At 48.8% G+C, this 16,612-nt stretch overlaps 1 protein-coding gene across 2 annotated transcripts in view; it reads right to left on the bottom strand.

Moving 5' to 3' along the window:
- Positions 1 to 16,612, bottom strand: part of E(bx) (nucleosome-remodeling factor subunit NURF301 E(bx)) — a 56,140-nt gene that overhangs the window by 6,554 nt on the left and 32,974 nt on the right. For both annotated transcript variants that reach the window (XM_065454200.2, XM_065454199.2), the window contains 11 exons: positions 15,961 to 16,099; positions 14,904 to 15,135; positions 12,779 to 13,211; positions 12,072 to 12,391; positions 10,438 to 10,603; positions 9,640 to 9,849; positions 5,684 to 5,920; positions 4,525 to 4,792; positions 3,287 to 3,512; positions 2,738 to 2,845; positions 747 to 1,063 (listed from right to left, as the gene is read on the bottom strand). In XM_065454200.2, the coding sequence (XP_065310272.1) occupies positions 747 to 1,063; positions 2,738 to 2,845; positions 3,287 to 3,512; positions 4,525 to 4,792; positions 5,684 to 5,920; positions 9,640 to 9,849; positions 10,438 to 10,603; positions 12,072 to 12,391; positions 12,779 to 13,211; positions 14,904 to 15,135; positions 15,961 to 16,099 (2,656 nt within the window). The remainder of the gene's footprint in view (positions 1 to 746; positions 1,064 to 2,737; positions 2,846 to 3,286; positions 3,513 to 4,524; positions 4,793 to 5,683; positions 5,921 to 9,639; positions 9,850 to 10,437; positions 10,604 to 12,071; positions 12,392 to 12,778; positions 13,212 to 14,903; positions 15,136 to 15,960; positions 16,100 to 16,612) is intronic.

The following is a 16,612-nucleotide window of genomic DNA, read 5'->3' on the forward strand; positions in this document are numbered from 1 at the left end:
GCACACAAAGCGCTCGTCCTCACCACTGGTACCACTTTTACAAACTACGTTAAAAACTTGACTCTCAACGCAGAACATTTGGTTCGGGTCAATCTTGATAACAGACTACTTTATGGCTATACCTAATCCAAAGTTGTATGCTGGCACTCTAATACATTTCCGTTATGGTCAATTTAGACAACCGGGTTAGTCCTAACCCAAAGCTGTACACATTTGGTTACCGTGCCAAAGGCAACATGCTTAGCACTGCACGAGAAGCGCCGTCACCTGTAGACACTGACGCGTCCAGCGTCAAGTCACAGAATGCCATGCAGAGCCAATTGTATCCTTAAGAGTGATCGACGAACATCTGGTGAAACACCCGCGATGACACCGCAAGAGTTGTTAAGGTGGGACAATTGCCAATTCAGAACAATAGCCTGCTGCAACACCACCACCACCACCACCAGAATGCCACCGTCATGAGTCCGCATGTCGGGTGGACTTTTTGCTGCAACATGCACCTAGAAGTGACTAAACAGGGCCCGTATTACGTATAGATTCCTTCCACTCGATTCTATGTTACTCTTGTCATCCACCGTTCGTGGCGAGCCGATGTTACTGATAATGCAGACGGCACAGCTGACCACTGACGATGCGCGACAAGGAATGGCATTTGAACGGAATCATCACGTTATCATGGCCCAGCACTCTTCTTTGTCGAAGTAGTGCGAGGCCACGGAAAGAAGTAAGGCAGGTGTGCTTACTTGGAAGGATCGTACGGCTTCTTGCAGATGCAGTACAGCTTGTGTTGACTCACAGCCGCCCCGCCAGCGCCACCACGCTGCTTGGCGTGGCTGGCAGGTGTCGCAGAGTTGCTGCCACCGCTGCCGCCACGGTGGTGCGATGGAGCCGGCGGCGGCCGCTGCGCGGTCGGCACCTTTGCCTGCTTTTTCGGCCGCTTTGGTGCCGGTGGCGGCGAGACGTCGCTTTCGCTGGTCTGCGACTGCGCCCGCTTGCGTGACGCAGCTGCCGCCGCAGCAGCTGCGGCCTGCTGCTTGCTGCTCTCCAAGGTGCGCATCACCTGCAAGAGGGCCACACAGTGTTCACATTCAATAGGCCGCCACAGAGAGTCAAGATGCCTCAGTACTCGTGCACAGAGAATGTCAATTAAACAGACACTAAAGAGTTAAAGGGTCACCAAAGGCAAATACTAAGTCGCCGTGGACTGTTTATATACCTTTCTAGAAACCTCGCAACACTTGTTTCATGCCAAGAAAAGACTTAGTTTACGAGAAAATTTGATCAGAAGGGTCCAAATTCCTTTTTTGAAATTCAAGTCTCGCGCCACCTAAACCGGGGAGCAGTGACGTTGCATAAGCCATCACCACTCTTTGCTGCCATCTGAATAAAACGGCGCCACCTAGCCAAGACAGCAGCGGATTCGCCGCTGCAGCTGCTGTTTTGGTCGAGTGGCGTAGACCATTCAGGCATCCCGCGAGATCATATGAAGTTGAATTCCCTGCTACTTGCAATTTGCGCGAGTTTCGCGAGCCAGCAAAACCACTGCAGCACTACGCGATCAGGAAAGTACTGAAACGCGAAAGTGCGGGCGGTGCAGAGTCGAGTGAAAGCGAAACCTTTCGACCACCCACGTTGTTGTCAACGGTAATTTCAATGAGTTCTTTTTTGTGAACATGAAATAGAACTGGACAAGTAGCGATTTATTTGATCTTACAATACAATCCGAGGATGCTTTTTGCAACGAGTAGTTCAGTACTAGTGACTGAGGAGTGCTTTCGTCATCGGGCAAGAGTGCTTGAATGTCCCGGGGGAAAGCATGTCCTCCATTTGCCTCGATTTCTCGATTACTAAGGGTCTGGTCGCGATAACACTGATGCCTTAGAGATTCTCGAGCACTATTCTATCACTTTAGCTTTACTTAGCATTTGCCTTTAGTGTCACTTTAAGGTTAGGATAAAGGAGTGCCAACACACTGTTTCAAAGTTTCAGGAAATCTGCCACAGGAGCTCCTTGCATGTAAAAGTGAGTTGCGAAACACCAAGTACAGTATAACCTTGTTCGTATGTTTTGGAAAGAAGACACGAGACAACATGTACTACCAAGAAAACATACAAGCTGAAGTAACTAAAAAACACGACAGACTCAACCGTAGCAATCGACATCTATGTAACGCGCAGCGTTGTGCAAATCACTGCGCACGAGACGCCGATGCATGTCGAATTGGTGGGGCTTCGGTGGCCTGAGACTCGTTTTGTTGTTTTCCTATCGCATAGTGCCAGTGTTCCTTGTAGGGCTTAAAAGGAGGCTTGAACTTTTCTTTAATGGAACAAGTAAAAAATTTCAGTACTGTCAGTAAAGCTATGCTCCTGCAGTAGCCAAGCAGCCACATTTACTGTGAGAGGTGGCTTGGTCAGCCATCGAAGATGCAACAGCGAAAGGCAAAAACCCACCCTTGCCAAGAACAGTTCTTACCATGTATTTACATGTTTCTTCAAAAGCACATAACATACACCGTGACAGGGACTTGGAAGTCTTTTTGATTTATTGTACCGTGCTGCCGAAGACTGCCTGGGACATTGCTTTAAGTCAATAACCACTAGCGTGTGTGAAGTGCCTCGGACAATTGGACAATCCTGGGCAATCCGGGAAAACAAATCGAGGAGTCCTCTGGTAGTATCTATCAAAATCAGAGTCCTCTCATGCTAGCTTCAAGCAGGTATCCAAGTCTGCTTACCTGCGCAACTTTCTCCTGAGGTGGTATCCGTGGCGTAACCAGCGTCGTCGGGGCGGACACCGCTGCGGCTGCTGCTGCTCGTCGCTTCAGGTCGGCCTGAAGTTCCGTCTGTGCAGAGCAGAGCCATTCCCAAAAGCCACTGAACAACAAACTGTCGAAGAAGTCGCAGCAGATTAAAAAATGCAGATCACGACAAGACATAAAAGAATGTGCCACAAACAATCACAGTCAAACAGCATAAAAGGAAAACCTTGGGGCTGCAAACAGAAACAAGTAAGCGTGTTCTCATAAACAGTCGTCGGGTCTTTACCTTGCTTTCCGAACTCTGCTGCTTATTTTGATGGACAGTGCCTTGTCTAGAATCCAATTTATAACAAGCAAAAACACATAACTGTACGCAGCGCATAAAACTGCCAACAAGAACAATAACAGATGTGTGCCTTGTGAGTGAGCTCACTTCCCACAACAGAATAATGTATAGACAGACACAGAGATAAGCCAACCCAAGCAAGGCAAGGCAGGAAGCCGGAGACGCAAATGTCAGCCTACCTGGATCTGAATCTGGAGCTCCTTCTCCATCAGAGCCCGCTTGCGCATGATCTCTCGCCGCAGGAACTCCGTCTGCCGCACGAGCACCTCGTGCAGCTTGGTCTGCGACGCCCGCGCCTTCCTCTCCTCGGCACTTGCCTTGGCCCGTTGCCGCCGGCCCGTCGTCTTCTCGTCGCGCTCGATCTTGTCCACAATCCCCTTGAGCACTTGCTGGCACACTGCAGCCCTGCAATTGTGGAGGACAGTGTTTTTCTTGAATACATGAAGTACTAAAGGCAGCTCATGCAGTCGCTTTTATTAAAAGAAAGTCGAACCTCATCAAAACGAAGTCCCATCTGATATAAGTAGATGCGTTCTTCTTATCCAATATTTATTAAAATTGCATGCTAGTTACAATTTGATACAAAATTCTTCAGGAGAATTTTACAGCTGTTTGTCATAGACAATAATTTGTTATATCAGGGTTCGATATACCCAGGTTCGACTCCCGGCTTACAAGCGGTGTATTATAGATTTATAAAAGAATTTGGCACCTTGCATATGTTAAACGGAAGCCCTTTGCAGGGTGCTCTGGTGCGTGTCAAGGTTTCGATTGTAGGAAAGTGACAAGGAGATCATGCTTAGAATGTTCCAGGCTTCGAGAAAGAGCTCACATGTTTGTCAGCTATCCTACTTCCATGAAATCCCTTGAATGAATGTGACTGCGGTTGGCTTGCTGCTTACCCCCCACAAGTACAGGAATGCAAATCTAAAGAAAACGATGAAAAGACAGGGGGTGCCATCTGGTGCCTTGTGCCATACATGTCCAAGCCAGGACCACCCACTAGAAACCACCCTGTTATTTCTGTGCCAACGCATCTAATCACACCTACAGACACCAGAATCGTCCAATGATTTCACGAATTGTGACACGACAGCGGGAACAAGGATAGCAAGAGCACAACCACCGAAGCAATTTGTACAAAGTGGAACCACGGTTGCCGCCACATTTGACAACAGTATTTCTTTGCATATGTGAACATTACGTGAACATAAACAATGTATGTTAACATTGCGTACATAAGCTGCAGTAACCCAACAGTGTACGGGAGATGCTATTCCTTTACATACATAAGGCGTTTACATTTGCTAGCAAATGCTACTCTAAAGCTGTATTCTGGCCACATGACCGACACTTTGCAACAAAAAATGCCAGAGGGGTGGAGGCGCATTCTCGCTAAGCCACTCGCGTCACACACCTCTGCCCTTCATCCCTGTGTTCGGTTGACTTGGATTTTGGCAATGGTGGTGAGGAGGCGGGGCCACCGCCCGACGAAGACGAGGACGATGAAGAGGAGGAGGAAGAGGAAGAGGACGAAGACGACGAGGAAGAACTGCGGCCCACGCCTGCTGTTACCGTGACGGCCGCGGGTGTACGCTGCAGCTGCTGGTGGTGTCGCTGCAGGGCCAGCAGCTTCTGCTGGATCTCGGGCGACGTCTGCGGGTTCATCAAGGCTTGCCGCACAACTGCACACAGGGGAGAACAACGAACAGACAAGATGCACACGTGAACACATTGGATATGGCAATTCAGGGGCCACTGAAATTCAAGGGCCCCTCAACAGGTTCAGGCATTTGAAACAGACAAGTGTGGCACGTAGATGATATGGTGGCAATCGTGTTCGCACTCTCAAACGGCTGCCGAGGGCGAGAACAGCTGAAATTTTCCAAGCAAAGGTCTGCGTGTGCTTCCTCTCGAGGGAGCCCCGCTTCTAGCCAGAGTCAAGGTCACATGAGTACCGTATTTACTCGAATCTAACGCGCACAGAGATACTACAGCAGTAAACAACCGTGTTCAGCTTAGCTACTAAAGTAAAGGCATTGGCAGCAACATGATTGTTTATATGCAGTTATTTCTCATGTTTCATTGATGACAACATTCGTGTACACAAAAGTGTTTCTATTACGTTGCGGTTGAACAAAGTGTCGCAAACTGTTGCTACCAGCGATGTGTATGTTGTTTCTCCTGTCTGAAGTGGTCGCACCTGCCGAGTTTCGCAATGCATAGAACTGCTGGCCAAGTTCATATCTCAGGAGACCTCGCTTCTTTTCCAGTCACTTTTGCTGTTAACCGGCAAGGCATGCTGCACCACAGCAGACGAGGTAACTGTAATCCGGCTACAAGGCTTAAAAGGCAACACTCACTCTGTATTTAGCCATGCAGCTGGGAAATGGCATGAAAGACTTGCAAGCTACGTTTGTATACACAGTTCAAATCAGGCTCTACTTCCTGACAAAGATGGAGTTACAAGGATGAAGAAGTGCTGCTACTGCTGCGTTAGTTTCATTGCCAAGCAGGGGTGTTCCCTTCAATAGTGGACACAGTACAGCGCAGACACCTCTGCAGTCTCTGCTTACTCTGCTGTGTTATGGCCGGGGTGAGCACGAACTGCTGTGGCGAGTTTGGTGGCGAGGACACGGGCGAAGCTGCAGGCGCTTCGCTCTTCACGGGAGTGGCCGGTGCCTCCGCCTGCTTGGCTGGGGCGGTTGGCACGGTGGCGGAAGTTGCAGGCGTCTCCGCGTTACTCGCGGCCGCAGTAGCAGCAACAGTAGCGGCGGCAGCAGCAGCAGCAGTAGCAGCAGTAGAGGCCACAGCTAAGGTGAGCAGAGAACGAAAAAAAAATACACGTAAGTGGCACAACCCACAACTTATCCTCACTGAAGAGTTGGGACGACGCAGTACGATAGTCAAAAACTATTTTCGGATATCAGAGAAACTAACTTAATACAAATGCACATTGAAATGAAACAACACGCGTTTCGAAAAGGTAAGGAACGTGTCAGATATTAAGGAGCACTGACTCGCAAGTGTACTCATCGCCTGCAACTCAAACGAAAAAAAGCAGACAAATTCCAACATCTGCTTCGAAGCACTCCCTCAAGCTAAGTTTCCCGCTCTCTTTAGACTGACTATGCTGGCATGCATGCTGAAGGCACGTTTCAATGGCAAGCTGCGAGCTCAAGTCAAGCTGAGGTCATTCAGCAGAAAGGCTGCAAGTGCTCTACGAAAATCAGCCGAGTGAAACTGTAGTCCAAATCACTGCGACGACTCAAACTGGACTAGCAAGCTCGCTCTCTTGCCGCCTTGCTACGGGTGTGTGAATATTTAAAAATTTCAAATAGCGAATGGAATAGTGGTCTTTGAATCAAATAGTTACTATTTGTAAATGCAAATATCCTTCTAACACTTCTTAAATATTTCAAAACATCAACTGCGCACAAATAAACATAAAATTGGAGCAGAAATATGGTAGACTTTCACCCAGGCGGACATAGTACAGACACAAAACATGAGAAGTTGCGTAGTGGAGCAGGCTACGTCACTTAGGTAGCCATACTTTATAGGCTGCACAGCAATCATACGCACTCTTTGAATAGCCCTGTGTATGCGAAGAAACTACGTTTGTTCCTAATGCTCCATTTGTGCTTTTAATAAACAACGCTCCATAACCTGCTAACTTTAAGAATACTAGGATGCGAACATCGCTTTAAATTAATAGTGATAATGGCAGTTCATTATTAGAAAACTATTCGATATTTGATTCGATAAAATATGCTTCTGGTAATATTCAATTCGCATTCGATTCAGTCTCAAAAACCGCTATTTGCACACCCCTACGCCTTGCTCAGGTGGCATGGCTCATGTTCCCAATCGCAACATTCAGAGACATTGATCTACACTGGAGAGAGAGAGAGGATGCACAGATAGGCAGGGAGGTTAACCAGAGGTAGTCCCAGTTGGCTACCCTGCACAGAGGGATGGGTTAAGGGGAATAAAACGAGAGAGTGGAAGGCGGAGATAGAAAGAGAGACGAGCACAAACAAACCGCATACCCTATAGATATAGTCAAACCTCGGTATATCGAACACGGATATATCGAATTATTGCGTATATCGAACACTTTCTATATCACGTGGAAAATCGCATGCATTTTAAATTTTTTATTTCGAACGGGGCCGGATGTAAAATGGATATACCGTATTTACTCGCATAATGATCGCACTTTTTTGTCAGGAAAAATTGACGCAAATTCAGGGGTGCGATCATTACGCGGGTTAAATTTCCCGCGGAAAAAAAAATTTTTTTTTTTCGTCCCGCGTTTGCTGCGGGATGCGGGTGCGGGACACCAAAACAAAAATGGCGGCCGGCGGAGCAAGCCGAACGCGATCTTTTTTTTTTCTTCTCGTGAGTACATGACGTGCATTGAAACAGTTTCTTCCGTGTCAGTGATGAATAATATTGTTAATATCGGCAAGTTTGCGGCAATAACGTAGCCATGTCCACTTTGAGAGGACAGAAACAGATGGGCGCGCTTAGGTGCCAGTGACAGAAACCCATGGCCGGCGTGCTGCGGAAACTGCGGCACCTGTTTTCACTACTACGTATCCTAACACGGCACGTTTCTGCTAAGGGTGGGCGAATATCTTAGCTGTGTTACAAGCGTTGGCGTATGAACAGGGTACACTTTTAACGTATCAGTGTAAACGTGGCTACTATCATTGCCGTGCGCGATTTGTTGCGTGCTCACGAGTGCAGATCAAAAGAATCGAAAGGCGCCTTTTTTTGTTTTTGATGACTACAACCATTATAAAGCCTACCCATAATAAAGGCAAGTTTGGTTGTGCGGAAAGTGATGAAAGTAATGAAATGAGGCATCTACTTAAGCATGTTGGGTGCGTGCATACGAGTCGTTCGCGTAGCATTCGACAGATGGTAAGCGCGATCATTATTAGCTAGACTTGGCACACGACATATCGCTGCGGCAAGTTCAGGGTGCGATCATTATACGGGAAATGAAAAAGATCGAATTTTGACGACAAAATTCAGGGGTGCGATCATTACGCGAGTGCGATCATTATGCGAGTAAATACGGTATCGAACTCCGCCGCCCCAGACCAAGTGCGCTCTTTTGACAGGAGGTGAGCTTTCCCGCAACACACTCGAAGATAGCGGCGGCGCGATGGGCATTCCAGACTGCTGCGTATGACAGCTCCCACATCGGTTGCGCCGAAGGCGCCATTTGAACATAGCGGCGTACACTCGCGGCGGCTTGGAGCCAGCCACGGCCAGTCTCGAGAGGAGCGCGCGCACGCCCCTAGAGATTGGCCGTGAGCCAGCCCGGCCGCCTGAATCACGCGCGCCCGCGCCCCCGCTGTGCGCGCGTGATCGAAGCGGCCGTGGAGCCAGTTGGAGCGCTTTGTCGGTGCTGAGCCACACTGCGTGTGCATTGAGGACTTCGTTGGCGGTGACGACAGCACCGAAACAGTGGCGGAGTTAGCTGCCGAGGCTGATCCAGCAAGCGCTGATGTTGGCCCGCTCCCGACTGCAACTGAGGCTGTAGCTGCTTTGGCCGTTGTACGCCGCTACTGCGGCGCAATAGAAGGCACTGGACCGTCTCTTGTGGACCGTTTGGACTATGTTGAGGACGCCGTGGTCAAGCACGCGGTTGCCAATATGAAGCAGGCTACGCTGCTTCAGTACTTTCAGCGAACGAAATAAATACTTTGTTTGAAGCTTCATGTGAGTATCTATTGCGCCACGATTGGTTCATTGATCGATTTGTGCTAGTTTTTTATGCGTTTTATACGTGATTTTATATATCGAATTCTGGCTATATCGAACTATTTTGCGATCACTGCGCTGTTCGATATATCGAGGTTCGACTGTATTTAAAAAATAAAAAGCTGGTTGCCCACTCTAAATCTACCAGAACCAGTTGTGGGGATGCGCGACTCTCGCGCGTCCCCTGATATGTTTTTCCTGCATGGCGCGTCTCCTGTACTGTAATCCGGCTTCCCCGCGTGACCTGCGTGATGCCCGCGGCGGTCGATGTGGTTGGGGTGCAGTGCGAGAGAAGGCGCGAGTGTTGCGCTGTTAACGCCGCTTCATGGCAGGGTTACTTGGAGGCGCAGGGGAGAACAGGCTGTCTCTTTCCCGGCGGGTCGGCGAACAGCGAGGACGTCCCGCACGTGCGCGCCGACCCATGCTTCTGTGAGACCACCTCGCGTGGCCGCCTTCGAACGCGCCACCATTCGCGTGACCAAACACACGAACGACCAGGCGTTGGGATCCAGCATGGGGCAAACATATTCGCTCGCTATACAGTCGCGGTGAGTCGGACTTCCCAGATTTGTCGCGCGCCCATCGGCATGTTTTGTGGATAGCAACTCGGCTAGCAGGCATTGATCTATGAAAGGTGCAATAAATGCCCTTGTGATTGTTTGCACTAGTGCGTTGTCGTTCCTTTGTCCCAAGAGCACAAAGGAGTCACCCACACAGTGCAACAAGCAGAAATAAAAGGACTGGTGCCAACCTTTAACCGGTGTCGTCGTCGCCGGCGCCAGCACGGCTTTTGTGGCCACCACCGGCGTCGCTGCTGCGGCACCCACCGTTGAGGCTGGGCTAGCCACCACGGTGGCCAACCCCGGGATGCTCACTGTCGCTGCCTGCAGCCGTACGCTGGTGGCGGCGGGTGTTGCACCAGCTGCTGCCGCTTGCACCAGGGGCCTCACCGCTGGCAAAACTGCGAGTCAGTCGGACAGCGTCAATATTCTGCTGCCAGAAAGTTCAATTACAGCAGCAAACAGTTTAGTTCGCAAACACTGCAATCCACATGGCTGTGATGTATAGTAGAATTTCGTTGATACGATCTCATTTAGTATGATTTCCTGGTGCCAACATTTGTGACCGAGAACACAAGAAAATGACCTAATACAATTACGCATTTTTATATTTAACCGGTTAGTATGAAGCCGGAAAACACGATCTGTCATCACCAACGTCTAAAAACACGGCGTGCACGACGCTATCAGTTCTCTATGCGCCTAGACTCTGTCCCCATCGCAGATTGTTTTTTCAAGATGTGGCCCGCATGGCCGTGCTGAGCCGCGCCATAAGAAGTAGCCGCTGCCGTAGTAGTAGAACGCACCCGCTCACTGCATTTGGAAGACGGTGCGCTTCCTGCCCACTTCCCTCCATTGTGCACGAGAGATTGAGTCACCATCCTCCGCTCCCCCTCGCACACACAGCGTACGGTTGCGATGTTATTCTATGTGGACTCTACACGGAACATCACGCCGACGCCGACGGCAGAAATGCGCCTGAGCCTCACCTTTGACTTGCGTGCCCAGGATCTGCTGTGGTACAGTTGTGGTCAACTGTGGCCGAATCTGGATGAGCTTCGGGGCCAGAGTGGCCTGGGTGGAGGTGACCACGGCGCCGGCGGCCGCAGCCGAACTGGCGGGCAGCGCCGCTGAGAGCACCACCGTGGGTTGCACCTGCAAGTGGGGAGAAACCGAATTTTTGACTTCGAGGGAGGGCCGGTGAGGACTGGTTGCCTTCTCAGGAGAACAACCCTGCACCACATCGTGGCGCTGCCATCCAGAATTTTTGCATACAGATGTTAAATAAATTGAATGCGCAGGCATGTCGAACGGCAGGAAAAGACGAGAAGCAGAACCAGAGAGCTTACATCGTGCGTGAATCTGGTCCCACAGTCATTCTTTTGATACACAGCAAGTAATATCTCGGCTATCTTCACAAGGATATCATAATGAAATGGTCTTTTGAAGAAAATTCGCTCCAGGTGAGATCACAGCGCAGCTAATGACTGCATTTTTAAACTCATCTAAAAAAGTAGCAATTTCTTTATTTTTAACTGCACATATATGCAGGACTCCCTCTGCTTGCCTTATTGCTTGAAACATTCTTTTGTTGTGACTGCCACTCTATTATAATAGGCAATGTAAAACTACCCCTTCATTTCTATAGCACCCTTTTTTGTTACATGCCATTACAAACGAGTTTTTAAAATTTTCCTTAGCAAATCTGTAATGATCCATTCACTACTCCCTGGAGTTAGGTGCAATATACTCGAGATACTGTCAATAAAGTAGGCCCATGAGATGGCTCAGTATTGTATCTACGATCACCTACTGGCCCACTGCTGATAACTGCAGTCTTCCACGTTGACCTACAATGTCCGCATGTCTGCTTCTACATTCAAGTAGTCAGGTTAGTTAGTCCATCACTTCTGTTACCGTCTTCGTACACCAGCAGAAATACCTACGTGGCTGAAAATATTCATGCTGTAGGAATCGTATGCACACAACACACCAGCAGTGGAAAAAAACATTACACATGCGACGCAGCTGATATTTGCATGGGAAAAATCAGAAACGGAAAAGCAAAAGCACCACGCTTATTGTTGATGATGCTGTGACTTGCGTCTTTTCTAGCGGGCAGAAACACATTAAATTAATGCCCGCTGCCACACGACGTAGGTACTTTGCACAGCTGTAAGGTTCATCAGTGCCTACATCGCGGAATCTAATGCTTACTCAATCGGTGGTCTCCAAATCACAGTCCCAGCGATGGCTCTCTCGGATCCAATCTCGAAGGCCATGCATTTATGTACTGCAAGCGCCAGAAGCAATCGTTACTAGATAGGAGCAACTGCAGGAGCCAGAAACGTGTCATGTCTGTCATATTTCTTACACTGCCTCTGAGATGTTGAAACCAGAATCGCATTGCAGCATGCCAGTTTCGGAGGCCACAACCGGATGCTATGAATTATCCAGATGGACTTGCGTGGGCTTTTCAATTTATCCGGTGCAAATGATAGGACTGTACCAATTCTATAATTTTACCGACACCGAATTAGTGAGGTTTTGCTGTTGTAAAGGAGCACCCACTCCTTGTTATCCATCCGATTTCACAATGGTGCCGTACATCACGGCCACTGACCTTTATTTGCTGCGTTGGCTGAGAAACGATTTGTACTGTGCCAGCTGGTGCTACAGAAACAGCTGTTTGGGGTGCCGCTGCTGGTGCAGCGACCACGGCGGGGGCTGTGGCTGCAACGGCAGTGGCCACCGCAGGGGCCGCCGTAGCCACGCCCGTGGCCGGTGCGATGGATATGGCCGGACGAAGTGTGGTGATCTGGATGGTCTGCGGCTGGGATGTGTTGGCCGCACCGGCCGTCGTCGTCGCGACTGCTGGCGCAGCTTGCACAGGCAGCGTCAGCAGCTGAAGACGGCCGTCTGGCAGACGGATGAGTTGTTGACCTGCAAGCAACAAAGCGGCAGTCAGGACAGCACGCAAAACTTGCCAATGTTTGGCAGAACAAGAATCCAAACGGGGGTAGCCGATGCGGTTAGCATTAAGAATAAATGAAGCTGGCCAGGGCATGTAATGCATAGACAAGATAATCTACGACAGTTACAAAATGTTTGCCACGAGAAGGGAAGTGTAGTCGGGGACGGCAGAGCACCAGGTGGTGTGATCGAATTAGGAAATTTGCAGGTATATGACGGTGTCAGCTAGCATTAGACAGGGATAATTGGAGGTTACTGGAAGAAAGCCTTCGTCTTGCGGCTGACATGATTGAGGTGATTGAAATGATTGAGGTGTTTAAATTGACTGGGGGATTTAAAAAATACAGCACTGCTCACCAGGCATAAGTCCCCGGACTTGGAGCTGGCCGTTGGGACCCTGGATGATCTGAATCTGCGCCCTCACGGGAGCAGCCGTGCCCGTCGGATTTCCCAGGGCGGGGCGGATCACCGCATTGGCGCCGCCGGCAGTCGCAGGCACCACTCCCCTCACCGCAATCACCGCCGGCCGTGTCTGGCCCGCACCGACGGGGGCACGCACGATGATTTGCTGCGGGCCGCCCACCGTCGTTTTGGGCATCAGCGTTGGCGCGTTGGTACTGATGGCACTGATGGGAATCTTAGTGATGCCGTCTGCACTGTTGGTGGCGCCCACGGGTCGTGTCGTGAAGATTCGGCGCACCGCCCTTCCTGCACCAGCATTGCCCGGTGTTGTCACCAGGCTCGTGAGTGTGGTGCCCTTGATTGGGCTTCCGGATGACACCAGTGCGACCTGGGTGTAAAAAGGAATATGTGAGGGTCAGTCCTCAGCTCACCTGAATAGCACCAAGGCTGCAACTACAGCTGTCACATCAAGCACAGTCAAACCTGCTTACAACGAGGTTGCATACAACACAAAAATACCTTTGTTATACTCCATATTCATTGATTATATGCTGCTACATTCAAACATCTATATAACGAACTTGTACATGCAGCAAAAAACTTCATTAAATCGGGAATTTCGTTAGAGTTATTCAAGTTTCAGCATTTAACACAACTTTACACATTCCCAGAGCACCCTTGGTGGATTGTATCTTGTTAGTAAGCACTTCTAAACAAATTGCAAGAAAGTTAGGCCATTACAGCGCAGTTATGAGCACCAGTGCGTGCGGTGAAGATTGCGCTGAGAGCAACGAAACGACGCGGCTGACGGCGACAGAGATTTGTGTTTGCTGCGTCGTGCGCAGCCGTAAACCTTGGATGGCATAGCTGACCGTGCTTAGTGCCTGCAGCCAGCGCCCACTAATTAAACATGAAAATGCAGAAAGATACGGATATTCGTCCTGAGCAACAAAAAAGAAAAACAAAGCCACAGTTTTGCCAGAAAGGTGGACCATTGATGGTGAAAACAGACAGACAACTACACAAAGTAACGTTCATAGCTTTATCGGTGTCACGCATGCCCAGGCAAACATTAACAGATCTCACTCGATGTTCACGAACTCGCAGTCACAACGCGAGCTGGCGTTTCGCACCGTTTCCCGAAAACTTGACATTACGCAACTGCCAACACTTGATGCGGGGGAACAACAAAATGCACGTGAAGGCACCAACCATTTCGGCTCGGCCTTTACACTTGCCGCGTAGAGATACCTCGAAAATAAACCACCGCACACGAAGAAGTACCCCGCCACTTTACCGCGCATTGACTCCATTTAGCTGCGACAAATGCCACACCAATGCTTCCTGCCTACCTCGTGCCGGCACATGCACTTTGATGGCGCTTTTGCCGCTCAAACTTTTTGTGCAGACGGATGCCTCAAATAACTTTTTTTTTTCGGCAGACATTTTTATAGTTTTTTGCTAAATTTGCTACCTATACAGGCTCCAAGTATATGTTTGAAATGGCCGAAAACTTAAATAAAAACCATGTCACAAAATTAATTTGCGATATCAAGAAAAAGAGAAATACATTGTTTTCAAAGCAACTAAGATCAGGAAATGAAAACAGTTTGTTAAATCAGGAATTTCGTTAGCTTGAGGTTTGACTGTATCGGCATGCAACATTTTGAATTTACTGTGTTTAATCTAACAATTCGTTATACTGAAGTTCGACTGTACAACATGCTACTTCAACAGTATTATGATGAGCATGTAATTAATACTGCACAACACCCTTATTTCCTAACTATCCATTTCAACACCAGTTGGTGCAGACACTGAAAGCAGCATATACTCAGTATCACCTTAGTTTGGTATGCAACTTTAATTTTGCTTGTGCCCCTCAGGTTACTGACCAATCCAGAAAGAGCCAACAGGTCAATTCCACATTAATTAATTCTTGCATCTTGAGAAATGCAAATGAGATCCCTGCAGATACACGTAGCTGCACTACGACCCCGTAAAGCACAGTAGGTAAGGGTGCGGGTGAAATGTTAGCAAGCTCGGCTGCATCGGGACACCAAATGTGGGGACAGCGCACCTTAGTGAGTGTCTGGTTGGCGGCCTGTGGCGTCGACACCGTCACCGTGATGGTTTTGGTGCCGGGTGTGCTGGTTTTGGTGCCCGTTGTGCCCTCCTGCAGCCGTTTCTGCTGCATGGCCAGCCGCTGCTGCTTCAGCTGGGCCTCCATCTGGGCTCGGATCTTGTCGGCACTCTGCTGGGCGTGCACCTGGGCCAGCTTCTCGCGCACCGCCAGCTGCTGCTTCTCGATCCTGCCACAAGGAGGATGCAAGAAACTCAAACACGCTGCATTGCACCCTTCCCTGGCTAACGTCTTGCAGCTGTAGTATAGTAGCAGCAGCAGTAGTAGTAGTAGTAGTAGTAGTCGTAGTAGTAGTAGTAGTAGTAGTTTACTTATAACACCAATGTCATGTGTGATGCGCTCAGTCTAGTTGAGCATTACAGATGAAAGAAATGCCCTAAAAATACATGGAAAATGATGAAACCTTATGTTGAAGTGCAGTCAGGTCACAGAGCCTGTATACAACTGCTGTTTGTAGGCTTTAACAGCCCACAAACAGTGCTTATCAATGCATTCCTCGTCCGGTCATTGTTTTCATGTGCTTTCGCGTCTTTGGCACCATAACAGTTTCTGCCACAGAGGCCTCTGGTGAAGACCCGTGCCACAACATTATTACATGGACAAATATGGCACGTGTTTTTTAGTACGGTACTTTATCCCTGCGTATGTTCACTGCATTTGGAAAACGATGCCATTGCCAACGTGTACATTCTGACAGTCACAATAATTTGTTAGGAAATAAATTCACAACAACTGGGCTCAAACATAACAGTGGTAGCAGCAGTAATAGAAATAATGGCGGGTACATCCTACCTGAAGCTTTATGCACAAAAAGAAGGTTACTCGTTCTTCCCATTTAATCAAGAGACTGTGCACTTGTGAAGCTTTGGCTGCGTACACAGATACAGCACATTACAAATGCACCGATTACTTTGGCGCTTTTACATATGCTGTACTAATCCCCCAATGAACAGGCAAGCAAAGGATGTTCAATATGCAACAAACGTCTGCTCACTTTTCTCCGAACTGCCGGATCTCCCAAAGTTCAAGGTCTTCCTCGGGTACCCAGACCTCGGTCACCGTCGGTCCCTTGTGCTGGGGCGATTCGGGTCTTCTCCTCTCCCGAAGTCCCGTCCGCTGCGGTGTCACTTTCTCTGTGCAGCAAGGCAAAAATGAAGACTGATTAGCACAAAGTTAACCCTACTTGATCATCCAGTGGTAGCAAAAGCCTTTTGATGTGCTAGTTGGCAACGAAAATGCAGAAATCAGCTTTTAAAGCACGGAAAAGTTGAATTGTGAAAGAGATATGGGCACTTTCGTATGTGAATGTTCGGCAGGTGCTCTTAGCTACCAAACCAGTGCACGAAAAGCAGTCCCAAAGCACTTCCAGTTAAAACAACTGCAACATCGCTGCTCACTTTCTGCATGTATTTCCATGCTTGGCGAGCAGTGCAGATTTTAATACACTGTACAGTAGGCCACTTTCTCTGGCACAAAACATATGCTTATGCTTTGGGACACATGTGGCTTTCTTTTTATACGTACAGACACAGAAAAAGAAACAGCAAAAGAACTGTCTAAAATTGACCTGCATGAGTTGCACAAGAGACATCCCCCCCCCACTCACTCACACACACACACACACACACACACACAAACACACACAC

This window comes from Dermacentor albipictus, chromosome 8 (assembly GCF_038994185.2).
Source record: "Dermacentor albipictus isolate Rhodes 1998 colony chromosome 8, USDA_Dalb.pri_finalv2, whole genome shotgun sequence".
Taxonomy (NCBI): Eukaryota; Metazoa; Arthropoda; class Arachnida; order Ixodida; family Ixodidae; genus Dermacentor; species Dermacentor albipictus.